Source organism: Scleropages formosus, chromosome 1 (genome assembly GCF_900964775.1).
Source record: "Scleropages formosus chromosome 1, fSclFor1.1, whole genome shotgun sequence".
NCBI classification, from domain to species: domain Eukaryota; kingdom Metazoa; phylum Chordata; class Actinopteri; order Osteoglossiformes; family Osteoglossidae; genus Scleropages; species Scleropages formosus.
The window spans coordinates 1,045,954-1,073,832 of NC_041806.1; the positions used below are offsets into that span (position 1 = coordinate 1,045,954).

Below are 27,879 nucleotides of genomic sequence, written 5' to 3' on the forward strand. Positions count from 1 at the left end.
GAACCCTAGCTCCCAGCTGAACTCTGGCTGCTGCGCAAGCCACAGCGCCGGCCCCGCAGAAAGCTGAAACCCTTAGGCGGGCTCCAGCACTTGCCCTAGCCCGAACCCTAACCCTAGCTCCAGCCTTAACCCTACCTCCAGCCATAGCCCAGGCTCCGGCCTTGACCCTATCTCCAGCCCGAACCCTAGCTCCCAGCTGAACTCTGGCTGCTGCGCAAGCCACAGCGCCGGCCCCGCAGAAAGCTGAAACCCTTAGGCGGGCTCCAGCACTTGCCCTAGCCCGAACCCTAACCCTAGCTCCAGCCTTAACCCTACCTCCAGCCATAGCCCAGGCTCCGGCCTTGACCCTATCTCCAGCCCGAACCCTAGCTCCCAGCTGAACTCTGGCTGCTGCGCAAGCCACAGCGCCGGCCCCGCAGAAAGCTGAAACCCTTAGGCGGGCTCCAGCACTTGCCCTAGCCCGAACCCTAACCCTAGCTCCAGCCTTAACCCTACCTCCAGCCATAGCCCAGGCTCCGGCCTTGACCCTATCTCCAGCCCGAACCCTAGCTCCCAGCTGAACTCTGGCTGCTGCGCAAGCCACAGCGCCGGCCCCGCAGAAAGCTGAAACCCTTAGGCGGGCTCCAGCACTTGCCCTAGCCCGAACCCTAACCCTAGCTCCAGCCTTAACCCTACCTCCAGCCATAGCCCAGGCTCCGGCCTTGACCCTATCTCCAGCCCGAACCCTAGCTCCCAGCTGAACTCTGGCTGCTGCGCAAGCCACAGCGCCGGCCCCGCAGAAAGCTGAAACCCTTAGGCGGGCTCCAGCACTTGCCCTAGCCCGAACCCTAACCCTAGCTCCAGCCTTAACCCTACCTCCAGCCATAGCCCAGGCTCCGGCCTTGACCCTATCTCCAGCCCGAACCCTAGCTCCCAGCTGAACTCTGGCTGCTGCGCAAGCCACAGCGCCGGCCCCGCAGAAAGCTGAAACCCTTAGGCGGGCTCCAGCACTTGCCCTAGCCCGAACCCTAACCCTAGCTCCAGCCTTAACCCTACCTCCAGCCATAGCCCAGGCTCCGGCCTTGACCCTATCTCCAGCCCGAACCCTAGCTCCCAGCTGAACTCTGGCTGCTGCGCAAGCCACAGCGCCGGCCCCGCAGAAAGCTGAAACCCTTAGGCGGGCTCCAGCACTTGCCCTAGCCCGAACCCTAACCCTAGCTCCAGCCTTAACCCTACCTCCAGCCATAGCCCAGGCTCCGGCCTTGACCCTATCTCCAGCCCGAACCCTAGCTCCCAGCTGAACTCTGGCTGCTGCGCAAGCCACAGCGCCGGCCCCGCAGAAAGCTGAAACCCTTAGGCGGGCTCCAGCACTTGCCCTAGCCCGAACCCTAACCCTAGCTCCAGCCTTAACCCTACCTCCAGCCATAGCCCAGGCTCCGGCCTTGACCCTATCTCCAGCCCGAACCCTAGCTCCCAGCTGAACTCTGGCTGCTGCGCAAGCCACAGCGCCGGCCCCGCAGAAAGCTGAAACCCTTAGGCGGGCTCCAGCACTTGCCCTAGCCCGAACCCTAACCCTAGCTCCAGCCTTAACCCTACCTCCAGCCATAGCCCAGGCTCCGGCCTTGACCCTATCTCCAGCCCGAACCCTAGCTCCCAGCTGAACTCTGGCTGCTGCGCAAGCCACAGCGCCGGCCCCGCAGAAAGCTGAAACCCTTAGGCGGGCTCCAGCACTTGCCCTAGCCCGAACCCTAACCCTAGCTCCAGCCTTAACCCTACCTCCAGCCATAGCCCAGGCTCCGGCCTTGACCCTATCTCCAGCCCGAACCCAAGCTCCCAGCTGAACTCTGGCTGCTGCGCAAGCCACAGCGCCGGCCCCGCAGAAAGCTGAAACCCTTAGGCGGGCTCCAGCACTTGCCCTAGCCCGAACCCTAACCCTAGCTCCAGCCTTAACCCTACCTCCAGCCATAGCCCAGGCTCCGGCCTTGACCCTATCTCCAGCCCGAACCCAAGCTCCCAGCTGAACTCTGGCTGCTGCGCAAGCCACAGCGCCGGCCCCGCAGAAAGCTGAAACCCTTAGGCGGGCTCCAGCACTTGCCCTAGCCGAACCCTAACCCTAGCTCCAGCCTTAACCCTACCTCCAGCCATAGCCCAGGCTCCGGCCTTGACCCTATCTCCAGCCCGAACCCTAGCTCCCAGCTGAACTCTGGCTGCTGCGCAAGCCACAGCGCCGGCCCCGCAGAAAGCTGAAACCCTTAGGCGGGCTCCAGCACTTGCCCTAGCCCGAACCCTAACCCTAGCTCCAGCCTTAACCCTACCTCCAGCCATAGCCCAGGCTCCGGCCTTGACCCTATCTCCAGCCCGAACCCTAGCTCCCAGCTGAACTCTGGCTGCTGCGCAAGCCACAGCGCCGGCCCCGCAGAAAGCTGAAACCCTTGGGCGGGCTCCAGCACTTGCCCTAGCCCGAACCCTAACCCTAGCTCCAGCCTTAACCCTACCTCCAGCCATAGCCCAGGCTCCGGCCTTGACCCTATCTCCAGCCCGAACCCTAGCTCCCAGCTGAACTCTGGCTGCTGCGCAAGCCACAGCGCCGGCCCCGCAGAAAGCTGAAACCCTTAGGCGGGCTCCAGCACTTGCCCTAGCCCGAACCCTAACCCTAGCTCCAGCCTTAACCCTACCTCCAGCCATAGCCCAGGCTCCGGCCTTGACCCTATCTCCAGCCCGAACCCTAGCTCCCAGCTGAACTCTGGCTGCTGCGCAAGCCACAGCGCCGGCCCCGCAGAAAGCTGAAACCCTTAGGCGGGCTCCAGCACTTGCCCGAGCCCGAACCCTAACCCTAGCTCCAGCCTTAACCCTACCTCCAGCCATAGCCCAGGCTCCGGCCTTGACCCTATCTCCAGCCCGAACCCTAGCTCCCAGCTGAACTCTGGCTGCTGCGCAAGCCACAGCGCCGGCCCCGCAGAAAGCTGAAACCCATAGGTGGGCTCCAGCACTTGCCCTAGCCCGAACCCTAACCCTAGCTCCAGCCTTAACCCTACCTCCAGCCATAGCCCAGGCTCCGGCCTTGACCCTATCTCCAGCCCGAACCCTAGCTCCCAGCTGAACTCTGGCTGCTGCGCAAGCCACAGCGCCGGCCCCGCAGAAAGCTGAAACCCTTAGGCGGGCTCCAGCACTTGCCCTAGCCCGAACCCTAACCCTAGCTCCAGCCTTAACCCTACCTCCAGCCATAGCCCAGGCTCCGGCCTTGACCCTATCTCCAGCCCGAACCCTAGCTCCCAGCTGAAGTCTGGCTGCTGCGCAAGCCACAGCGCCGGCCCCGCAGAAAGCTGAAACCCTTAGGTGGGCTCCAGCACTTGCCCTAGTCCGAACCCTAACCCTAGCTCCAGCCATAACCCGAGCTCCAGGTATAGCCCAGGCTCCGGCCTTGACCCTATCTCCAGCTCGAATCCTAGCTCCCAGCTGAAGTCTGGCTGCTGCGCAATCCACAGCGCCGGCCCCGCAGAAAGCTGAAACCCTTAGGTGGGCTCCAGCACTTGCCCAAGCCCGAACCCTAACCCTAGCGCCAGCCTTAACCCTACGTCCAGCCATAGCCCAGGCTCGGGCCTTGACCCTATCTCCAGCCCGAACCCTGGCTCCCAGCTGAACTCTGGCTGCTGCGGAAGCCACAGCGCCGGCCCCGCAGAAAGCTGAAACCCTTAGGCGGGGTCCAGCACTTTCCCAAGCCCGAACCCTAACCCTAGCTCCAGCCTTAACCCTACCTCCAGCCATAGCCCAGGCTCCGGCCTTGACCCTATCTCCAGCCCGAACCCTAGCTCCCAGCTGAACTCTGGCTGCTGCGCAAGCCACAGCGCCGGCCCCGCAGAAAGCTGAAACCCTTAGGCGGGCTCCAGCACTTGCCCTAGCCCGAACCCTAACCCTAGCTCCAGCCTTAACCCTACCTCCAGCCATAGCCCAGGCTCCGGCCTTGACCCTATCTCCAGCCCGAACCCTAGCTCCCAGCTGAACTCTGGCTGCTGCGCAAGCCACAGCGCCGGCCCCGCAGAAAGCTGAAACCCTTAGGCGGGCTCCAGCACTTGCCCTAGCCCGAACCCTAACCCTAGCTCCAGCCTTAACCCTACCTCCAGCCATAGCCCAGGCTCCGGCCTTGACCCTATCTCCAGCCCGAACCCTAGCTCCCAGCTGAACTCTGGCTGCTGCGCAAGCCACAGCGCCGGCCCCGCAGAAAGCTGAAACCCTTAGGTGGGCTCCAGCAATTGCCAAAGCCCAAACCCTAACCCTAGCTCCAGCCTTAACCCTACCTCCAGCCATAGCCCAGCCTCCGGCCTTGACCCTATCTCCAGCCCGAACCCTAGCTCCCAGCTGAAGTCTGGCTGCTGCGCAAGCCACAGCGCCGGCCCCGCAGAAAGCTGAAACCCTTAGGTGGGCTCCAGCACTTGCCCAAAGCCCGAACCCTAACCCTAGATCCAGCCTTAACCCAAGATCCAGCCATAGCGCAGGCTTCGGCCTTGACCCTATCTCCAGCCCGAACCCTCGCTCCCAGCTGAAGTCTGGCTGCTGCGCAAGCCACAGCGCCGGCCCCGCAGAAAGCTGAAACCCATAGGTGGGCTCCAGAATTTGCCCTAGCCCGAACCCTAACCCTAGCTCGGCCATCACCCTACCTCCAGCCATAGCCCAGGCTCCGGCCTTGACCCTATCTCCAGCCCGAACCCTAGCTCCCAGCTGAAGTCTGGCTGCTGCGCAAGCCACAGCGCCGGCCCCGCAGAAAGCTGAAACCCTTAGGCGGGCTCCAGCACTTGCCCTAGCCCGAACCCTAACCCTAGCTCCAGCCTTAACCCTAGCTCCAGCCATAGCCCAGGCTCCGGCCTTGACCCTATCTCCAGCCCGAACCCTAGCTCCCAGCTGAACTCTGGCTGCTGCGCAAGCCACAGCGCCGGCCCCGCAGCAAGCTGAAACCCTTAGGCGGGCTCCAGCACTTGCCCTAGCCCGAACCCTAACCCTAGCTCCAGCCTTAACCCTACTCCAGCCATAGCCCAGGCTCGGCCTTGACCCTATCTCCAGCCCGAACCCTAGCTCCCAGCTGAACTCTGGCTGCTGCGCAAGCCACAGCGCCGGCCCCGCAGAAAGCTGAAACCCTTAGGCGGGCTCCAGCACTTGCCCTAGCCCGAACCCTAACCCTAGCTCCAGCCTTAACCCTACCTCCAGCCATAGCCCAGGCTCCGGCCTTGACCCTATCTCCACCCCGAACCCTAGCTCCCAGCTGAACTCTGGCTGCTGTGCAAGGCACAGCGCCGGCCCCGCAGAAAGCTGAAACCCTTAGGCGGGCTCCAGCACTTGCCCTAGCCCGAACCCTAACCCTAGCTCCAGCCTTAACCCTACCTCCAGCCATAGCCCAGGCTCCGGCCTTGACCCTATCTCCAGCCCGAACCCTAGCTCCCAGCTGAACTCTGGCTGCTGCGCAAGCCACAGCGCCGGCCCCGCAGAAAGCTGAAACCCTTAGGCGGGCTCCAGCACTTGCCCTAGCCCGAACCCTAACCCTAGCTCCAGCCTTAACCCTACCTCCAGCCATAGCCCAGGCTCCGGCCTTGACCCTATCTCCAGCCCGAACCCTAGCTCCCAGCTGAACTCTGGCTGCTGCGCAAGCCACAGCGCCGGCCCCGCAAAAAGCTGAAACCCTTAGGCGGGCTCCAGCACTTGCCCTAGCCCGAACCCTAACCCTAGCTCCAGCCTTAACCCTACCTCCAGCCATAGCCCAGGCTCCGGCCTTGACCCTATCTCCAGCCCGAACCCTAGCTCCCAGCTGAACTCTGGCTGCTGCGCAAGCCACAGCGCCGGCCCCGCAGAAAGCTGAAACCCTTAGGCGGGCTCCAGCACTTGCCCTAGCCCGAACCCTAACCCTAGCTCCAGCCTTAACCCTACCTCCAGCCATAGCCCAGGCTCCGGCCTTGACCCTATCTCCAGCCCGAACCCTAGCTCCCAGCTGAACTCTGGCTGCTGCGCAAGCCACAGCGCCGGCCCCGCAAAAAGCTGAAACCCTTAGGCGGGCTCCAGCACTTGCCCTTGCCCGAACCCTAACCCTAGCTCCAGCCTTAACCCTACCTCCAGCCATAGCCCAGGCTCCGGCCTTGACCCTATCTCCAGCCCGAACCCTAGCTCCCAGCTGAACTCTGGCTGCTGCGCAAGCCACAGCGCCGGCCCCGCAAAAAGCTGAAACCCTTAGGCGGGCTCCAGCACTTGCCCTAGCCCGAACCCTAACCCTAGCTCCAGCCTTAACCCTACCTCCAGCCATAGCCCAGGCTCCGGCCTTGACCCTATCTCCAGCCCGAACCCTAGCTCCCAGCTGAACTCTGGCTGCTGCGCAAGCCACAGCGCCGGCCCCGCAGAAAGCTGAAACCCTTAGGCGGGCTCCAGCACTTGCCCTAGCCCGAACCCTAACCCTAGCTCCAGCCTTAACCCTACCTCCAGCCATAGCCCAGGCTCCGGCCTTGACCCTATCTCCAGCCCGAACCCTAGCTCCCAGCTGAACTCTGGCTGCTGCGCAAGCCACAGCGCCGGCCCCGCAGAATGCTGAAACCCTTAGGCGGGCTCCAGCACTTGCCCTAGCCCGAACCCTAACCCTAGCTCCAGCCTTAACCCTACCTCCAGCCATAGCCCAGGCTCCGGCCTTGACCCTATCTCCAGCCCGAACCCTAGCTCCCAGCTGAACTCTGGCTGCTGCGCAAGCCACAGCGCCGGCCCCGCAGAAAGCTGAAACCCTTAGGCGGGCTCCAGCACTTGCCCTAGCCCGAACCCTAACCCTAGCTCCAGCCTTAACCCTACCTCCAGCCATAGCCCAGGCTCCGGCCTTGACCCTATCTCCAGCCCGAACCCAAGCTCCCAGCTGAACTCTGGCTGCTGCGCAAGCCACAGCGCCGGCCCCGCAGAAAGCTGAAACCCTTAGGCGGGCTCCAGCACTTGCCCTAGCCCGAACCCTAACCCTAGCTCCAGCCTTAACCCTACCTCCAGCCATAGCCCAGGCTCCGGCCTTGACCCTATCTCCAGCCCGAACCCTAGCTCCCAGCTGAACTCTGGCTGCTGCGCAAGCCACAGCGCCGGCCCCGCAGAAAGCTGAAACCCTTAGGCGGGCTCCAGCACTTGCCCTAGCCCGAACCCTAACCCTAGCTCCAGCCTTAACCCTACCTCCAGCCATAGCCCAGGCTCCGGCCTTGACCCTATCTCCAGCCCGAAGCCAAGCTCCCAGCTGAACTCTGGCTGCTGCGCAAGCCACAGCGCCGGCCCCGCAGAAAGCTGAAACCCTTAGGCGGGCTCCAGCACTTGCCCTAGCCCGAACCCTAACCCTAGCTCCAGCCTTAACCCTACCTCCAGCCATAGCCCAGGCTCCGGCCTTGACCCTATCTCCAGCCCGAACCGTAGCTCCCAGCTGAACTCTGGCTGCTGCGCAAGCCACAGCGCCGGCCCCGCAGAAAGCTGAAACCCTTAGGCGGGCTCCAGCACTTGCCCTAGCCCGAACCCTAACCCTAGCTCCAGCCTTAACCCTACCTCCAGCCATAGCCCAGGCTCCGGCCTTGACCCTATCTCCAGCCCGAACCCTAGCTCCCAGCTGAACTCTGGCTGCTGCGCAAGCCACAGCGCCGGCCCCGCAGAAAGCTGAAACCCTTAGGCGGGCTCCAGCACTTGCCCTAGCCCGAACCCTAACCCTAGCTCCAGCCTTAACCCTACCTCCAGCCATAGCCCAGGCTCCGGCCTTGACCCTATCTCCAGCCCGAACCCTAGCTCCCAGCTGAACTCTGGCTGCTGCGCAAGCCACAGCGCCGGCCCCGCAGAAAGCTGAAACCCTTAGGCGGGCTCCAGCACTTGCCCTAGCCCGAACCCTAACCCTAGCTCCAGCCTTAACCCTACCTCCAGCCATAGCCCAGGCTCCGGCCTTGACCCTATCTCCAGCCCGAACCCTAGCTCCCAGCTGAACTCTGGCTGCTGCGCAAGCCACAGCGCCGGCCCCGCAGAAAGCTGAAACCCTTAGGCGGGCTCCAGCACTTGCCCTAGCCCGAACCCTAACCCTAGCTCCAGCCTTAACCCTACCTCCAGCCATAGCCCAGGCTCCGGCCTTGACCCTATCTCCAGCCCGAACCCTTGCTCCCAGCTGAACTCTGGCTGCTGCGCAAGCCACAGCGCCGGCCCCGCAGAAAGCTGAAACCCTTAGGCGGGCTCCAGCACTTGCCCTAGCCCGAACCCTAACCCTAGCTCCAGCCTTAACCCTACCTCCAGCCATAGCCCAGGCTCCGGCCTTGACCCTATCTCCAGCCCGAACCCTAGCTCCCAGCTGAACTCTGGCTGCTGCGCAAGCCACAGCGCCGGCCCCGCAGAAAGCTGAAACCCTTAGGCGGGCTCCAGCACTTGCCCTAGCCCGAACCCTAACCCTAGCTCCAGCCTTAACCCTACCTCCAGCCATAGCCCAGGCTCCGGCCTTGACCCTATCTCCAGCCCGAACCCTAGCTCCCAGCTGAACTCTGGCTGCTGCGCAAGCCACAGCGCCGGCCCCGCAAAAAGCTGAAACCCTTAGGCGGGCTCCAGCACTTGCCCTAGCCCGAACCCTAACCCTAGCTCCAGCCTTAACCCTACCTCCAGCCATAGCCCAGGCTCCGGCCTTGACCCTATCTCCAGCCCGAACCCTAGCTCCCAGCTGAACTCTGGCTGCTGCGCAAGCCACAGCGCCGGCCCCGCAAAAAGCTGAAACCCTTAGGCGGGCTCCAGCACTTGCCCTAGCCCGAACCCTAACCCTAGCTCCAGCCTTAACCCTACCTCCAGCCATAGCCCAGGCTCCGGCCTTGACCCTATCTCCAGCCCGAACCCTAGCTCCCAGCTGAACTCTGGCAGCTGCGCAAGCCACAGCGCCGGCCCCGCAGAAAGCTGAAACCCTTAGGCGGGCTCCAGCACTTGCCCTAGCCCGAACCCTAACCCTAGCTCCAGCCTTAACCCTACCTCCAGCCATAGCCCAGGCTCCGGCCTTGACCCTATCTCCAGCCCGAACCCTAGCTCCCAGCTGAACTCTGGCTGCTGCGCAAGCCACAGCGCCGGCCCCGCAGAAAGCTGAAACCCTTAGGCGGGCTCCAGCACTTGCCCTAGCCCGAACCCTAACCCTAGCTCCAGCCTTAACCCTACCTCCAGCCATAGCCCAGGCTCCGGCCTTGACCCTATCTCCAGCCCGAACCCTAGCTCCCAGCTGAACTCTGGCTGCTGCGCAAGCCACAGCGCCGGCCCCGCAGAAAGCTGAAACCTTTAGGCGGGCTCCAGCAGTTGCCCTAGCCCGAACCCTAACCCTAGCTCCAGCCTTAACCCTACCTCCAGCCATAGCCCAGGCTCCGGCATTGACCCTATCTCCAGCCCGAACCGTAGCTCCCAGCTGAACTCTGGCAGCTGCGCACGCCACAGCGCCGGCCCCGCAGAATGCTGAAACCCTTAGGCGGGCTCCAGCACTTGCCCTAGCCCGAACCCTAACCCTAGCTCCAGCCTTAACCCTACCTCCAGCCATAGCCCAGGCTCCGGCCTTGACCCTATCTCCAGCCCGAACCCTAGCTCCCAGCTGAACTCTGGCTGCTGCGCAAGCCACAGCGCCGGCCCCGCAGAAAGCTGAAACCCTTAGGCGGGCTCCAGCAGTTGCCCTAGCCCGAACCCTAACCCTAGCTCCAGCCTTAACCCTACCTCCAGCCATAGCCCAGGCTCCGGCCTTGACCCTATCTCCAGCCCGAACCCTAGCTCCCAGCTGAACTCTGGCTGCTGCGCAAGCCACAGCGCCGGCCCCGCAAAAAGCTGAAACCCTTAGGCGGGCTCCAGCACTTGCCCTAGCCCGAACCCTAACCCTAGCTCCAGCCTTAACCCTACCTCCAGCCATAGCCCAGGCTCCGGCCTTGACCCTATCTCCAGCCCGAACCCTAGCTCCCAGCTGAACTCTGGCTGCTGCGCAAGCCACAGCGCCGGCCCCGCAGAAAGCTGAAACCCTTAGGCGGGCTCCAGCACTTGCCCTAGCCCGAACCCTAACCCTAGCTCCAGCCTTAACCCTACCTCCAGCCATAGCCCAGGCTCGGGCCTTGACCCTATCTCCAGCCCGAACCCTGGGTCCCAGCTGAACTCTGGCTGCTGCGCAAGCCACAGCGCCGGCCCCGCAGAAAGCTGAAACCCTTAGGCGGGCTCCAGCACTTGCCCTAGCCCGAACCCTAACCCTAGCTCCAGCCTTAACCCTACCTCCAGCCATAGCCCAGGCTCCGGCCTTGACCCTATCTCCAGCCCGAACCCTAGCTCCCAGCTGAACTCTGGCTGCTGCGCAAGCCACAGCGCCGGCCCCGCAGAAAGCTGAAACCCTTAGGCGGGCTCCAGCACTTGCCCTAGCCCGAACCCTAACCCTAGCTCCAGCCTTAACCCTACCTCCAGCCATAGCCCAGGCTCCGGCCTTGACCCTATCTCCAGCCCGAACCCTAGCTCCCAGCTGAACTCTGGCTGCTGCGCAAGCCACAGCGCCGGCCCCGCAGAAAGCTGAAACCCTTAGGCGGGCTCCAGCACTTGCCCTAGACCGAACCCTAACCCTAGCTCCAGCCTTAACCCTACCTCCAGCCATAGCCCAGGCTCGGGCCTTGACCCTATCTCCAGCCCGAACCCTAGCTCCCAGCTGAACTCTGGCTGCTGCGCAAGCCACAGCGCCGGCCCCGCAGAAAGCTGAAACCCTTAGGCGGGCTCCAGCACTTGCCCTAGCCCGAACCCTAACCCTAGCTCCAGCCTTAACCCTACCTCCAGCCATAGCCCAGGCTCGGGCCTTGACCCTATCTCCAGCCCGAACCCTAGCTCCCAGCTGAACTCTGGCTGCTGCGCAAGCCACAGCGCCGGCCCCGCAGAAAGCTGAAACCCTTAGGCGGGCTCCAGCACTTGCCCTAGCCCGAACCCTAACCCTAGCTCCAGCCTTAACCCTACCTCCAGCCATAGCCCAGGCTCCGGCCTTGACCCTATCTCCAGCCCGAACCCTAGCTCCCAGCTGAACTCTGGCTGCTGCGCAAGCCACAGCGCCGGCCCCGCAGAAAGCTGAAACCCTTAGGCGGGCTCCAGCACTTGCCCTAGCCCGAACCCTAACCCTAGCTCCAGCCTTAACCCTACCTCCAGCCATAGCCCAGGCTCCGGCCTTGACCCTATCTCCAGCCCGAACCCTAGCTCCCAGCTGAACTCTGGCTGCTGCGCAAGCCACAGCGCCGGCCCCGCAGAAAGCTGAAACCCTTAGGCGGGCTCCAGCACTTGCCCTAGCCCGAACCCTAACCCTAGCTCCAGCCTTAACCCCACCTCCAGCCATAGCCCAGGCTCCGGCCTTGACCCTATCTCCAGCCCGAACCCTAGCTCCCAGCTGAACTCTGGCTGCTGCGCAAGCCACAGCGCCGGCCCCGCAGAAAGCTGAAACCCTTAGGCGGGCTCCAGCACTTGCCCTAGCCCGAACCCTAACCCTAGCTCCAGCCTTAACCCCACCTCCAGCCATAGCCCAGGCTCCGGCCTTGACCCTATCTCCAGCCCGAACCCTAGCTCCCAGCTGAACTCTGGCTGCTGCGCAAGCCACAGCGCCGGCCCCGCAGAAAGCTGAAACCCTTAGGCGGGCTCCAGCACTTGCCCTAGCCCGAACCCTAACCCTAGCTCCAGCCTTAACCCTACCTCCAGCCATAGCCCAGGCTCCGGCCTTGACCCTATCTCCAGCCCGAACCCTAGCTCCCAGCTGAACTCTGGCTGCTGCGCAAGCCACAGCGCCGGCCCCGCAGAAAGCTGAAACCCTTAGGCGGGCTCCAGCACTTGCCCGAGCCCGAACCCTAACCCTAGCTCCAGCCTTAACCCTACCTCCAGCCATAGCCCAGGCTCCGGCCTTGACCCTATCTCCAGCCCGAACCCTAGCTCCCAGCTGAACTCTGGCTGCTGCGCAAGCCACAGCGCCGGCCCCGCAGAAAGCTGAAACCCTTAGGCGGGCTCCAGCACTTGCCCGAGCCCGAACTCTAACCCTAGCTCCAGCCTTAACCCTACCTCCAGCCATAGCCCAGGCTCCGGCCTTGACCCTATCTCCAGCCCGAACCCTAGCTCCCAGCTGAACTCTGGCTGCTGCGCAAGCCACAGCGCCGGCCCCGCAGAAAGCTGAAACCCTTCGGCGGGCTCCAGCACTTGCCCTAGCCCGAACCCTAACCCTAGCTCCAGCCTTAACCCTACCTCCAGCCATAGCCCAGGCTCCGGCCTTGACCCTATCTCCAGCCCGAACCCTAGCTCCCAGCTGAACTCTGGCTGCTGCGCAAGCCACAGCGCCGGCCCCGCAGAAAGCTGAAACCCTTAGGCGGGCTCCAGCACTTGCCCTAGCCCGAACCCTAACCCTAGCTCCAGCCTTAACCCTACCTCCAGCCATAGCCCAGGCTCCGGCCTTGACCCTATCTCCAGCCCGAACCCTAGCTCCCAGCTGAACTCTGGCTGCTGCGCAAGCCACAGCGCCGGCCCCGCAGAAAGCTGAAACCCTTAGGCGGGCTCCAGCACTTGCCCTAGCCCGAACCCTAACCCTAGCTCCAGCCTTAACCCTACCTCCAGCCATAGCCCAGGCTCCGGCCTTGACCCTATCTCCAGCCCGAACCCTAGCTCCCAGCTGAACTCTGGCTGCTGCGCAAGCCACAGCGCCGGCCCCGCAGAAAGCTGAAACCCTTAGGCGGGCTCCAGCACTTGCCCTAGCCCGAACCCTAACCCTAGCTCCAGCCTTAACCCTACCTCCAGCCATAGCCCAGGCTCCGGCCTTGACCCTATCTCCAGCCCGAACCCTAGCTCCCAGCTGAACTCTGGCTGCTGCGCAAGCCACAGCGCCGGCCCCGCAGAAAGCTGAAACCCTTAGGCGGGCTCCAGCACTTGCCCTAGGCCGAACCCTAACCCTAGCTCCAGCCTTAACCCTACCTCCAGCCATAGCCCAGGCTCCGGCCTTGACCCTATCTCCAGCCCGAACCCTAGCTCCCAGCTGAACTCTGGCTGCTGCGCAAGCCACAGCGCCGGCCCCGCAGAAAGCTGAAACCCTTAGGCGGGCTCCAGCACTTGCCCTAGCCCGAACCCTAACCCTAGCTCCAGCCTTAACCCTACCTCCAGCCATAGCCCAGGCTCCGGCCTTGACCCTATCTCCAGCCCGAACCCTAGCTCCCAGCTGAACTCTGGCTGCTGCGCAAGCCACAGCGCCGGCCCCGCAGAAAGCTGAAACCCTTAGGCGGGCTCCAGCACTTGCCCTAGCCCGAACCCTAACCCTAGCTCCAGCCTTAACCCTACCTCCAGCCATAGCCCAGGCTCCGGCCTTGACCCTATCTCCAGCCCGAACCCTAGCTCCCAGCTGAACTCTGGCTGCTGCGCAAGCCACAGCGCCGGCCCCGCAGAAAGCTGAAACCCTTAGGCGGGCTCCAGCACTTGCCCTAGCCCGAACCCTAACCCTAGCTCCAGCCTTAACCCTACCTCCAGCCATAGCCCAGGCTCCGGCCTTGACCCTATCTCCAGCCCGAACCCAAGCTCCCAGCTGAACTCTGGCTGCTGCGCAAGCCACAGCGCCGGCCCCGCAGAAAGCTGAAACCCTTAGGCGGGCTCCAGCACTTGCCCTAGCCCGAACCCTAACCCTAGCTCCAGCCTTAACCCTACCTCCAGCCATAGCCCAGGCTCCGGCCTTGACCCTATCTCCAGCCCGAACCCTAGCTCCCAGCTGAACTCTGGCTGCTGCGCAAGCCACAGCGCCGGCCCCGCAGAAAGCTGAAACCCTTAGGCGGGCTCCAGCACTTGCCCTAGCCCGAACCCTAACCCTAGCTCCAGCCTTAACCCTACCTCCAGCCATAGCCCAGGCTCCGGCCTTGACCCTATCTCCAGCCCGAACCCTAGCTCCCAGCTGAACTCTGGCTGCTGCGCAAGCCACAGCGCCGGCCCCGCAGAAAGCTGAAACCCTTAGGCGGGCTCCAGCACTTGCCCTAGCCCGAACCCTAACCCTAGCTCCAGCCTTAACCCTACCTCCAGCCATAGCCCAGGCTCCGGCCTTGACCCTATCTCCAGCCCAAACCGTAGCTCCCAGCTGAACTCTGGCTGCTGCGCAAGCCACAGCGCCGGCCCCGCAGAAAGCTGAAACCCTTAGGCGGGCTCCAGCACTTGCCCTAGCCCGAACCCTAACCCTAGCTCCAGCCTTAACCCTACCTCCAGCCATAGCCCAGGCTCCGGCCTTGACCCTATCTCCAGCCCGAACCCTAGCTCCCAGCTGAACTCTGGCTGCTGCGCAAGCCACAGCGCCGGCCCCGCAGAAAGCTGAAACCCTTAGGCGGGCTCCAGCACTTGCCCTAGCCCGAACCCTAACCCTAGCTCCAGCCTTAACCCTACCTCCAGCCATAGCCCAGGCTCCGGCCTTGACCCTATCTCCAGCCCGAACCCTAGCTCCCAGCTGAACTCTGGCTGCTGCGCAAGCCACAGCGCCGGCCCCGCAGAAAGCTGAAACCCTTAGGCGGGCTCCAGCACTTGCCCTAGCCCGAACCCTAACCCTAGCTCCAGCCTTAACCCTACCTCCAGCCATAGCCCAGGCTCCGGCCTTGACCCTATCTCCAGCCCGAACCCTAGCTCCCAGCTGAACTCTGGCTGCTGCGCAAGCCACAGCGCCGGCCCCGCAGAAAGCTGAAACCCTTAGGCGGGCTCCAGCACTTGCCCTAGCCCGAACCCTAACCCTAGCTCCAGCCTTAACCCTACCTCCAGCCATAGCCCAGGCTCCGGCCTTGACCCTATCTCCAGCCCGAACCCTAGCTCCCAGCTGAACTCTGGCTGCTGCGCAAGCCACAGCGCCGGCCCCGCAGAAAGCTGAAACCCTTAGGCGGGCTCCAGCACTTGCCCTAGCCCGAACCCTAACCCTAGCTCCAGCCTTAACCCTACCTCCAGCCATAGCCCAGGCTCCGGCCTTGACCCTATCTCCAGCCCGAACCCTAGCTCCCAGCTGAACTCTGGCTGCTGCGCAAGCCACAGCGCCGGCCCCGCAGAAAGCTGAAACCCTTAGGCGGGCTCCAGCACTTGCCCTAGCCCGAACCCTAACCCTAGCTCCAGCCTTAACCCTACCTCCAGCCATAGCCCAGGCTCCGGCCTTGACCCTATCTCCAGCCCGAACCCTAGCTCCCAGCTGAACTCTGGCTGCTGCGCAAGCCACAGCGCCGGCCCCGCAGAAAGCTGAAACCCTTAGGCGGGCTCCAGCACTTGCCCTAGCCCGAACCCTAACCCTAGCTCCAGCCTTAACCCTACCTCCAGCCATAGCCCAGGCTCCGGCCTTGACCCTATCTCCAGCCCGAACCCTAGCTCCCAGCTGAACTCTGGCTGCTGCGCAAGCCACAGCGCCGGCCCCGCAGAAAGCTGAAACCCTTAGGCGGGCTCCAGCACTTGCCCTAGCCCGAACCCTAACCCTAGCTCCAGCCTTAACCCTACCTCCAGCCATAGCCCAGGCTCCGGCCTTGACCCTATCTCCAGCCCGAACCCTAGCTCCCAGCTGAACTCTGGCTGCTGCGCAAGCCACAGCGCCGGCCCCGCAGAAAGCTGAAACCCTTAGGCGGGCTCCAGCACTTGCCCTAGCCCGAACCCTAACCCTAGCTCCAGCATTAACCCTACCTCCAGCCATAGCCCAGGCTCCGGCCTTGACCCTATCTCCAGCCCGAACCCTAGCTCCCAGCTGAACTCTGGCTGCTGCGCAAGCCACAGCGCCGGCCCCGCAGAAAGCTGAAACCCTTAGGCGGGCTCCAGCACTTGCCCTAGCCCGAACCCTAACCCTAGCTCCAGCCTTAACCCTACCTCCAGCCATAGCCCAGGCTCCGGCCTTGACCCTATCTCCAGCCCGAACCCTAGCTCCCAGCTGAACTCTGGCTGCTGCGCAAGCCACAGCGCCGGCCCCGCAGAAAGCTGAAACCCTTAGGCGGGCTCCAGCACTTGCCCTAGCCCGAACCCTAACCCTAGCTCCGGCCTTAACCCTACCTCCAGCCATAGCCCAGGCTCCGGCCTTGACCCTATCTCCAGCCCGAACCCTAGCTCCCAGCTGAACTCTGGCTGCTGCGCAAGCCACAGCGCCGGCCCCGCAGAAAGCTGAAACCCTTAGGCGGGCTCCAGCACTTGCCCTAGCCCGAACCCTAACCCTAGCTCCAGCCTTAACCCTACCTCCAGCCATAGCCCAGGCTCCGGCCTTGACCCTATCTCCAGCCCGAACCCTAGCTCCCAGCTGAACTCTGGCTGCTGCGCAAGCCACAGCGCCGGCCCCGCAGAAAGCTGAAACCCTTAGGCGGGCTCCAGCACTTGCCCTAGCACGAACCCTAACCCTAGCTCCAGCCTTAACCCTACCTCCAGCCATAGCCCAGGCTCCGGCCTTGACCCTATCTCCAGCCCGAACCCTAGCTCCCAGCTGAACTCTGGCTGCTGCGCAAGCCACAGCGCCGGCCCCGCAGAAAGCTGAAACCCTTAGGCGGGCTCCAGCACTTGCCCTAGCCCGAACCCTAACCCTAGCTCCAGCCTTAACCCTACCTCCAGCCATAGCCCAGGCTCCGGCCTTGACCCTATCTCCAGCCCGAACCCTAGCTCCCAGCTGAACTCTGGCTGCTGCGCAAGCCACAGCGCCGGCCCCGCAGAAAGCTGAAACCCTTAGGCGGGCTCCAGCACTTGCCCTAGCCCGAACCCTAACCCTAGCTCCAGCCTTAACCCTACCTCCAGCCATAGCCCAGGCTCCGGCCTTGACCCTATCTCCAGCCCGAACCCTAGCTCCCAGCTGAACTCTGGCTGCTGCGCAAGCCACAGCGCCGGCCCCGCAGAAAGCTGAAACCCTTAGGCGGGCTCCAGCACTTGCCCTAGCCCGAACCCTAACCCTAGCTCCAGCCTTAACCCTACCTCCAGCCATAGCCCAGGCTCCGGCCTTGACCCTATCTCCAGCCCGAACCCTAGCTCCCAGCTGAACTCTGGCTGCTGCGCAAGCCACAGCGCCGGCCCCGCAGAAAGCTGAAACCCTTAGGCGGGCTCCAGCACTTGCCCTAGCCCGAACCCTAACCCTAGCTCCAGCCTTAACCCTACCTCCAGCCATAGCCCAGGCTCCGGCCTTGACCCTATCTCCAGCCCGAACCCTAGCTCCCAGCTGAACTCTGGCTGCTGCGCAAGCCACAGCGCCGGCCCCGCAGAAAGCTGAAACCCTTAGGCGGGCTCCAGCAGTTGCCCTAGCCCGAACCCTAACCCTAGCTCCAGCCTTAACCCTACCTCCAGCCATAGCCCAGGCTCCGGCCTTGACCCTATCTCCAGCCCGAACCCTAGCTCCCAGCTGAACTCTGGCTGCTGCGCAAGCCACAGCGCCGGCCCCGCAGAAAGCTGAAACCCTTAGGCGGGCTCCAGCACTTGCCCTAGCCCGAACCCTAACCCTAGCTCCAGCCTTAACCCTACCTCCAGCCATAGCCCAGGCTCCGGCCTTGACCCTATCTCCAGCCCGAACCCTAGCTCCCAGCTGAACTCTAACTGCTGCGCAAGCCACAGTGTCGGCCCCGCAGAAAGCTGAAACCCTTCGGCGGGCTCCAGCACCTGTGCTAGCCCGAACCCTAACCCTAGCTCCAGCCTTAACCCTACCTCCAGCCATAGCCCAGGCTCCGGCCTTGACCCTATCTCCAGCCCGAACCCTAGCTCCCAGCTGAACTCTGGCTGCTGCGCAAGCCACAGCGCCGGCCCCGCAGAAAGCTGAAACCCTTAGGCGGGCTCCAGCACTTGCCCTAGCCCGAACCCTAACCCTAGCTCCAGCCTTAACCCTACCTCCAGCCATAGCCCAGGCTCCGGCCTTGACCCTATCTCCAGCCCGAACCCTAGCTCCCAGCTGAACTCTGGCTGCTGCGCAAGCCACAGCGCCGGCCCCGCAGAAAGCTGAAACCCTTAGGCGGGCTCCAGCACTTGCCCTAGCCCGAACCCTAACCCTAGCTCCAGCCTTAACCCTACCTCCAGCCATAGCCCAGGCTCCGGCCTTGACCCTATCTCCAGCCCGAACCCTAGCTCCCAGCTGAACTCTGGCTGCTGCGCAAGCCACAGCGCCGGCCCCGCAGAAAGCTGAAACCCTTAGGCGGGCTCCAGCACTTGCCCTAGCCCGAACCCTAACCCTAGCTCCAGCCTTAACCCTACCTCCAGCCATAGCCCAGGCTCCGGCCTTGACCCTACCTCCAGCCATAGCCCAGGCTCCGGCCTTGAGCCTATCTCCAGCCCGAACCCTAGCTCCCAGCTGAACTCTGGCTGCTGCGCAAGCCACAGCGCCGGCCCCGCAGAAAGCTGAAACCCTTAGGCGGGCTCCAGCAGCTTGCCCTAGCCCGAACCCTAACCCTAGCTCCAGCCTTAACCCTACTCCAGCCATAGCCCAGGCTCCGGCCTTGAGCCCTATCTCCAGCCCGAACCCTAGCTCCCAGCTGAACTCTGGCTGCTGCGCAAGCCACAGCGCCGGCCCCGCAGCAAGCTGAAACCCTTAGCGGGCTCCAGCAGCTTGCCCTAGCCCGAACCCTAACCCTAGCTCCAGCCTTAACCCTACCTCCAGCCATAGCCCAGGCTCCGGCCTTGAGCCCTATCTCCAGCCCGAACCCTAGCTCCCAGCTGAACTCTGGCTGCTGCGCAAGCCACAGCGCCGGCCCCGCAGACAAGCTGAAACCCTTAGGCGGGCTCCAGCACTTGCCCTAGCCCGAACCCTAACCCTAGCTCCAGCCTTAACCCTACCTCCAGCCATAGCCCAGGCTCCGGCCTTGACCCTATCTCCAGCCCGAACCCTAGCTCCCAGCTGAACTCTGGCTGCTGCGCAAGCCACAGCGCCGGCCCCGCAGAGAGCTGAAACCCTTAGGCGGGCTCCAGCACTTGCCCTAGCCCGAACCCTAACCCTAGCTCCAGCCTTAACCCTACCTCCAGCCATAGCCCAGGCTCCGGCCTTGACCCTATCTCCAGCCCGAACCCTAGCTCCCAGCTGAACTCTGGCTGCTGCGCAAGCCACAGCGCCGGCCCCGCAGAAAGCTGAAACCCTTAGGCGGGCTCCAGCACTTGCCCTAGCCCGAACCCTAACCCTAGCTCCAGCCTTAACCCTACCTCCAGCCATAGCCCAGGCTCCGGCCTTGACCCTATCTCCAGCCCGAACCCTAGCTCCCAGCTGAACTCTGGCTGCTGCGCAAGCCACAGCGCCGGCCCCGCAGAAAGCTGAAACCCTTAGGTGGGCTCCAGCACTTGCCCTAGCCCGAACCCTAACCCTAGCTCCAGCCTTAACCCTACCTCCAGGTATAGCCCAGGATCCGGCCTTGACCCTATCTCCAGCCCGAACCCTAGCTCCCAGCTGAAGTCTGGCTGCTGCGCAAGCCACAGCGCCGGCCCCGCAGAAAGCTGAAACCCTTAGGCGGGCTCCAGCACTTGCCCTAGCCCGAACCCTAACCCTTGCTCCAGCCTTAACCCGACCTCCAGGTATAGCCCAGGCTGCGGCCTTGACCTGATCTTCAGTCCGAACCCTAGCTCCCAGCTAGGCAGCAGCAGTCCGTGTTGTTCTTTTGACTGGGAATCGACCAGAATGTCATCCAGGTAGACCAGAACACCATTGTTCACCAGATCACCTAAAACATACTTGATAAAAGCTTGGAATACAATGGGTGCATTAGCAAAGCCACATTGCATCACCAGATATTCATAGTGGCCAAGGGTGGTGCTAAAAGCCGTCTTCCACTCATCCCCCTCCCAGAGCCTGATCAGCTTTTACGCACAGCAAAGATTTAATTTAGTGAAGATCTTTGCGTGGTTGACCTGCTTTAGAGCAACTATGATCAGGAGTAAGGGATACGGATATCGGATCGTGATGCGATTCAGGCCTCTCTAATCAATGCATGGACGGAAGCCTCCATCCTTTTTCTCAACAACAAAGAACCTGGTCGAGACAGGTGACGTGGATGGTCAAATTATCCCCGCTGCCAGAGCTTCGTTAATATACTGTTGCATTGCCCTTTGCTCGGGCAAAGAGAAGGGGTACACTTGTCCTCTGGGCAGCATTGCCCTCAGGAGGAGGTCGACAGTGCAATCCCAAGGCCTATGAGGTGGCAGTGTGGTAGCCTGCTTCTTTCCAAATACTTCTGACAAGTCTTGATACTCTAAAGGAATCTCCATCTGTTGAGGCCTGTCTGAGCTCTCAACCGAGGTGGCTCTGCAAGGTCACAACAAACACCACTTGCCGCATTGGGACCCCCATTGGACAAATTCCCCTTACTCCAAGAGAAAACAGGGTTATGCAGGGACAGCCAAGGGAAACTAAGGATAATAAGGACTTCTGGTGAAGTAATAATATAGAACCTCAGTTGTTCTTTATGGCAGGCCCCCACACCCAAGAGCAAGGGTTCTATTCAGGCATCCACAACCCCCTTCCTCAATGGCTGTCCATCGAGGGTGCTGACTGGCAATGTCAACTCGCACGGGCGCCTGGGGACATGGTGCACCTCCACATACCCATTGTCCATGAAGCAACCAGCAGCCCGAGTCTACTAGGGCAAGTGAGCGAACCATGCACTCTCCCCTTAACAGGATTATCGGAACTATGAGTGGATTTGATGGGTCCCACTCACTTTAGATTCCGGAAGAGCCGGGCAGTCAGCCCAAAAGTGTTCTGGGCTGCCACAGTACAAACACAGGTGATTCTGGAGCCGGTGTTGTTGCTCCCCAGGAGTCAGTTGTCCGTGCCTGAGTTGCATCGGCTCCTACTCCTCATCCTGGGTAGGGGCGACGGGAGAGGGCTGCTTGCTGCGAGGATTCCTGTTGCAGGCTAGGTCATCAATAGCCACTGCTGTTTCAGAGAAGAAGTCCAACTTCCAGTACTCCCCTCTATACGTGAGTTCTGCTCTCATCCTGGGGCTCAACCCATGCCACAAGCTTGCCAGGATGGATGCCTCATTCCAACCGCTTTGTTCTGCCAGAGTCCAAAATTCTAGAGAATACTCAGCCACAGAGCGGTTACCTTCTCTGAGCTCCATCAGGCAATCACCAGCAGCACGTGCTGACAAGGGGTGGCCGAACACCCCTTGGAAGCTTTTTTTAAAATCGGCATACGTGGTCTGGGAGCAATTCTCCCATGCAGCCATTGCCCACAGCAGTGCCGGACCGGTCAAGAGTGCGAGGGGATAAGTTATCTTGCTCTGATCAGATTGATATACCTGGGGCAGGCTGGCAAAGATAAGTTTGCACTGCATAAGGAACCCCTGACAGTGATACAGAGAACCATCATACTGTTGTAGAGTTGCCAGGGAGGGTCCTGTTCTGGGATAGAAGGAGGGGTGGGGCGGGTGGCACAGCTGCTCCTTCGGCGCTGTCAGGCTCCGTCAGAGTTACCACTCCTTTTTCCTGTAATGCCTGAACCAGCTCCTGGAAAGCCTCAGTGAGACGGTTCAGTCCTTGATCATGTGATTCCAGCAACGTGCCCTGGTCAGTGAGTGCGCGCTGTATATGCTCCAGCATTGCTGGGTCCGAAGGAGAGGCAGAACCTTCTGTCATGGTTTCCCCATGGAGAGAAGTGATGGATCCAATTGCAGGTGCTCAAGTGTTGATTCAAAGGGGCAGGTGAAATTTTGAAGTCCGAAAAACAGGAAAAGGGTCACCGAGAAGCAAACGAGGTTTCAGGGAAGATCCAGAAGACGTAGTCAGGAAATGAGCCGAGAGTCAGAAAACCAGGGAGACAATGACACGGAGGCAGACAAACAAAGGAACAGGGAACACAGAGGGAGCCAAGGAGAACAGTTGTACATAGTGGACGTAGTATGCTGAATGGTAGGTTCCGCGTCCGGGGCAGCCCTTTATACTTCAGTTCCTTGATCAGCCGCAGGTGTCTCTGGTTGTGTGGAAGCAGGGAGCATGACAGCAACAGTACTAACTGCACATTGCAATACTGAACGTACACACACACACACACACACACACACACACACACACACACACACACACATTTTCAGAACCGCTCGTCCCTTACGGGGTCACGGGGAACCAGAGCCTACCCGGTAACACAGGGCGTAAGGCCGGAGGGGGAAGGGGACGCACCCAGGACGGGACGCCAGTCCGTCACAAGGCACCCCAAGCGGGACTCGAACCCCAGACTCACTGGAGAGCAGGACTGCGGTCCAACCCACTGCACCACCGCACCCCCCTCTGAACGTACACCTTAAGTCAATGTCTGAAACAAGTATTCATCAACGTATCTGGGGACTTATTAAAGGTGAACGATTTAAAGATTGACCATAAATTGCTTTCCATATCCAGACTGCACGCATAAAAACAAACTCTCTGCCTTAAAAGTCAGTGAAAAAAAGCTTTGTGACAATTATATTGCTGAGCTGATGTCACGTTCTCCGCATCTGGCACATCTGCGACACCTGCTGTTCCCTGATGGGAGTGACAATAAAGAGGGAAGCCGAGGAAGCCCAGATGCGGAACCTTGTTTTGCCTCCTTGTTTCCCTGCAAACCGTGTTACCAAGAAACCCATCCCGACTTCGACCCTTTGCTTGATTCTTCCTGACCACGTTCTGTGCCTAGCCCTTTGTACTCCGTTTGCCGATCGCCTGACCCTCGCCTGCCCCTCGACTCTGATTATGGATTCTGATTTGGCTTCCGTGCACGTCGATCCGAGAACTCTGCACTTGAGTCCGTCCGCGCTACGCGCAACTGTGACAGTTGACTGTATTTGGAGTTGTTAATGATCCACCACTCTGGATAGTGCTGTAGTGTTTTGGGCTTTGACCTTTGGTCTCGTTACAAACACTAAACTGTGTTCCAAAACACGAAGTGATAGATTTCAAAACACCCATCCATTTTTGGATCCAACATCTATGAGTATCTAATAGTTTAAGTACTGAGGAACAGCTCATGAACATTTTCAACAAATGGAGGAAGAGGGTTAAATCAGGCAATATTCATAAATTGCACAAAGGCATGACTACAAACTATGTGTGTTTTACACCAACCAAGTGTCTTGCTTGGTTTCACAAAGCCTGCCTTTCTATTCCAGATCTGTTGCACTAAACAGCAGCAAATTTCTCATCAGTGAACAATGTGAAATCCAGACTACACAAATTATTTGAAGGCCCGTCTCCACGTGTGTGAAACCATGATTTTAATGTGTGTGTAAACGTGTGCGTTTCCAGATTACGCAGTGTACTTACAGCGGGTTGCACAGTGAAAGTGCAGGAAGCAATAAAGAGAAGGTCATCACCCAAAGGACTTCCATCTTCACAGGCATCTTGCCTCCCTGGTGGCTTTGCAGTGCTTGTGTTCCTCTGAGGACAGTGTTTTATACCCACACACTCCTTTCCAACCACCTCTGCTACTGTCTGTCTGGATAAACATTCCCAACCCCGTGATGTCCCTGTTTCCAGTAGAGCGGTTGTGAAAAAAACATAGTTTCTGAAATCATTCGGGGAGGTGCTGTAATGTCATTGACAAAGGCAGGATGGTGGATCCAAGTGCAATAATTTACAGTGAAGCAAGTGCACATAGACAATACACTGATACAATTTAATGGTCAATACACAAGGTATTTGTGTAACTTCTATTTTCTAAAACTTCTCCATTGCAAAGTGAAAATTTCCTGTGTTTTCTCTTCCTGCCGTGAGCTGGCAGCAAAACATACTGAGACAGAAGAGAAATGTTTGGTGCTGTTTGTCGGGAGGGAGGGTACCTTCATGAAGTTGTGCAAGATCACTTTCACTCAGTGTATTTTGAAAACTCTAAGAACACTAACAGAATGCCAGAACTGAGCAGGTTCAACTGGAGCAAGTGCGAGTGTCACAGACTGAGCTGTGACAGGCAAGTTGGTTGCAAGGAATCAGTAAGATGCCGGCAAAATACCATCAATGAAGTGCTGAACCTTGTTGCTGTTGTTGCCTGTCACATGCATTTCATTTTGTACTGCTACATTGCTTGTTCTGGTTTAGTATTCTATTTAGCACTTTCTGTTTGAACTAGATTGGGTGCTGGGAAAGGCCTACCGGTATCTGTCTGTTTGTCATTAATTAATAACATTTCTTTCATCAACGTATGACAAGTACATCTAATTGGTTGTGAAAAGTAAATGCATTTACTGTTTTTAAAAATAGAGGGGGTGCGGTGGCGCAGTGGGTTGGACCACAGTCCTGCTCTCCGGTGGGTCTGGGGTTCGAGTCCCGCTTGGGGTGCCTTGCGACGGACTGGCGTCCCGTCCTGGGTGTGTCCCCTCCCCCTCCAGCCTTACGCCCTGAGTTGCCGGGTTAGGCTCCGGTTCCCCGTGACCCCGTATGGGACAAGCGGTTCTGAAAATGTGTGTGTGTGTGTGTTTTTAAAAATCATTTCTGTAAACTTTTTGCTTACCATACAGCTATCTGGCATTCTGTGGTGTTTGGTACCTTGTATTGCAAACCAGATGGAGTGAACCATTTGGGGTATATCTAGGTGGGAGTCCTTGGGCACAACCAACTAGACAGGGGTGTTTTATTGTGTAATGTGATGAATGTTTTTATAAGTTGTAACGTAGGGAAATTTATAGTAGAAAATGTTTTGTATTGTTTGTATGTTTTAGTATTTATGTTGGATGTAATTTTTTTTTGGGGGGGGGGTCACGGTGGGTTGGACCGGGTCCTGCTCTCCGGTGGGTCTGGGGTTTGAGTCCCGCCTGGGGTGCCTTGTGACTTACTGGTGTCCTGTCCTGGGTGCGTCCCCTCCCCCTCTGGCCTTACGCCCTGTGCTGCCTGGTTAGGCTCCGGTTCCCAGCGACCCCGTATGGGACAAGCAGTTCAGAAAATGTGTGTGTGTGTGTGTGTGATTTTTGGGGAAATGTACTTTGGAATAGTTGAGGCTGTTATGGTATAACCAGAAGGGTGGAGTTACTGCTATATAAGTTTGTATTACGGCACTAGAGGAGGTGGCCAATTGATGCAAACTTATGCAGACAGACTCTCATGCAGTAAACAGGAGACCTATGCATTGCTGTTGATGCAAGGGGTTAAGCCCAGGGTTCATAGGCCTCATGTTCTTTGTAACTTAATGTTTGTTTTGTACTTGGCAGGGGTTAATGTCTTTTGAAGAATACCTTTTAGTAAAGAAAAATAAACCCTTTTTGGTCCAACCACTTCAATTCTCCACTGCTGCCTCAATCCGTCATCCATACCCCCACAGCGAGTATTAGCAAGAACAGGTGTCACTTTTATAGCAAGGACTGTGAATCCAGGGCTGGTCTCCGTGTTCTGTTCTTGCAGTAGATCCACCAAGCAGAGAGTTATAACCAGGAACGTGACAAGGACTGGATTGTTTGGGCTCACAAACCAGACCTGGAACATCAAAATTAGTCCATAACCCTTCCCCCCACCCCGTACCAGGGTTTCTCTGCCCACTAGTTTACACATTTTAAATTATTATGTTTGAAAACACCTCGGTCTTAATCCCAGCCACAACTGAGTAATTTATCTGAAAAGAGACCTGTGTGTCTCAGGAGAGGAGATGGAATGTCTTCTGTATGACAGTCACACAGGACAGTTAAAGACGGGTCCACCAGCGGTCAACACTTCGGAGATCCCATCAATACATCCTATACACATTTCCCAGAATGACTGAGCTGAACTGAACTGACCACAAAAATAAATAGAGCATATGATCAAATATACCCTTTAATCCCTATGTTAACTGTTACTTAAAACAAGGATTGAAGGGGTTGAAACCGCGGACAGTGGAAGCTTCAGGGGAGCTTATGTTTTTACTGCGGGAACAATGACCAATTCCATGCTTCTAAATGAATTGTGCTATTGATCTCTCACCAAGTATGATATCACCAGGAGAATAAGCTGTCCTCTTTAGGACACTATGAATATCTTGCGATGCCTTTTGGCTTGGTTAATGCACCCTCGTCTTCCAACCTGTCAATGACATTCTCAGAGAATGCATTTTGTGTTAGTCTACCTAGATATCTTCATTTTCTCTCAATGAGTGGAGGCGCAAATGGCACATGTTCAGCAGGTCTTCAAACGGTTATTGAATAATGGATTGTAAGTTAAAGGTGAAAAGTGTCCGTTCCGCAAAGAACAAGTGCAATTCTTGTGTTTCATTCTCAACAAGCAGGGGGTGGAGATGAACTCATGGAAAGCTCAGGTGGTCGTAAATTGGCTGCAACCCAAAATGGTAATGGAATTTTAGTGGTGTTTTTGGGTTTTGCTATCTTGTTGTGGATGTAGATGACTCCATGGTAGTGATAGGAGCAGTTTAATCTGGACATCAGGGTATCCCTCCAAGATTATATCCACGTGCATATTTCTCACATGAGCTGCGCTACAGAAAGTAATTATAATATAGGTAGTTGATAATTATTGACTATTAAGCTCTCACTGGAAGAATGGAGACAGGGGCACTCATCCTTTTGTAATGTTCACAGACCAATGGAACTTTGAATACCTGTAGAAGGCTCAAGGATAAAAGCTTCAGCAAGTGCAATGGGGTTTGTCCTTCATCTGTTTCTGGTTTATTCTCCTACCACCCTGGTTCCAAGAACAGCAAGGTAGACTGTAGTGTCCGGACGGAAGTACGACATGGACAAGCGTTGTTGTTATGTCTGAACACAGATGAAAAGTAAAATGACCCCAAGTCCAGAGTGTATTTGGAAGTGCACAGTGCAAACTGTAAAGTACTGGGTAGAGGTGAAACAATGAACGCAGGACAAAGAGAGACACAATGTATTTGCAGAGAGGTGAAAAGTGAAACATGAATCTCTGAATACGACTTGAACACGGAGGCGTAACGAAATACTGGACTGGAACACTGGACCAGGACTGGAGAACAAGAGGCAGGAGTAAACAGGGTACTCGGGACTGGAATATAAACACCCATGGAACAAACTGAGGAAACAGGTAACTAGTGATTGCCAAAAGAGCACAATAGAAGCGATGATTAAGAACCCGCAATCTATCCTCTGCAGCTTGCTCCTTTTATACCTCAGCGGCTACCAGATTGGGAACAGGTGCATGGGTCTGGGCTAGCAGCATGGAGTGATGTCTCCTCTAGCCTGTAGTGGTATTATCTCTGAGGATCATGATACAGATCCTCTTCCTAGGCAATGCAAGAGAAGTCAAAATCCTTCCCCTCCTGACATCATCCTCCCTGCCTTCTGTTTCGCAGCTCTAGTTAAACGGCAATTTCTAAAAGAGCTCAAGATAGCACAGACATGGGACCCCAGATCAGCCAACCAACAAAAGGATAAGGAACACGTACCTGCATCCATGCAGATCTTCCTGCATCTTTGGATCCATGATTCCACAGGCACTGGACACCCAGAGCTGGTAAGACACTTCAGCCGATATATCAGAAAATTTGTTGGCCAAATCTTACAGACGGTATCAGGGCATTTGCATCATGTGAGATATGTTCACAATCAAAAACACCTTCATCATCAAAGACCTATAGGCTTACTAGAATCCCTGTCCACTTTTGTCCAGCGTAGCTATTGATTTCTTCAGGGACCCAGCAAATTAGAAGGGAATACCACCATCCTTGTTGTCATAGACAGATTTTCTAAGGCTTTTTTTTAATCCCTTTATATCAGTTAGCCACCATGCTGCAGTCCACAGAATTGTTATGCCACCATGTCTTTAAATTATACAGCCTACTCAAGGATATAGTCTCCAACAGAAGACCCCAATTTACTTCTTGGGTATGGAAGGCCTTCAGGGAGAGATGGAGGGTGTCTGTTAGCACACACACATACATACACACACACACACACACACACACACACACACAGTGTCTGAAACTGCTTGTTCCAAGTGGGGTCGCCTGACATATTATTCACAGGCAAACAGACAAGTGGAACGACAGAATCATTAAATTGGCCAGTACCTATGTAGCTATTTTAACCTGCCCAAGTG

General features: G+C 58.7%; 1 protein-coding gene across 1 annotated transcript in view; it reads right to left on the minus strand.

Annotated features, from left to right (window-relative positions):
• Nucleotides 1–23,252, minus strand: part of LOC114911050 (complement C3-like) — a 49,790-nt gene extending 26,538 nt beyond the window's left edge. The window contains exon 1 of the mRNA XM_029254015.1: nucleotides 23,161–23,252. Within this exon, the coding sequence (XP_029109848.1) occupies nucleotides 23,161–23,237 (77 nt within the window). The 5' untranslated portion in view covers nucleotides 23,238–23,252. The remainder of the gene's footprint in view (nucleotides 1–23,160) is intronic.
• Between the last annotated feature and the right edge of the window lie 4,627 nt (nucleotides 23,253–27,879).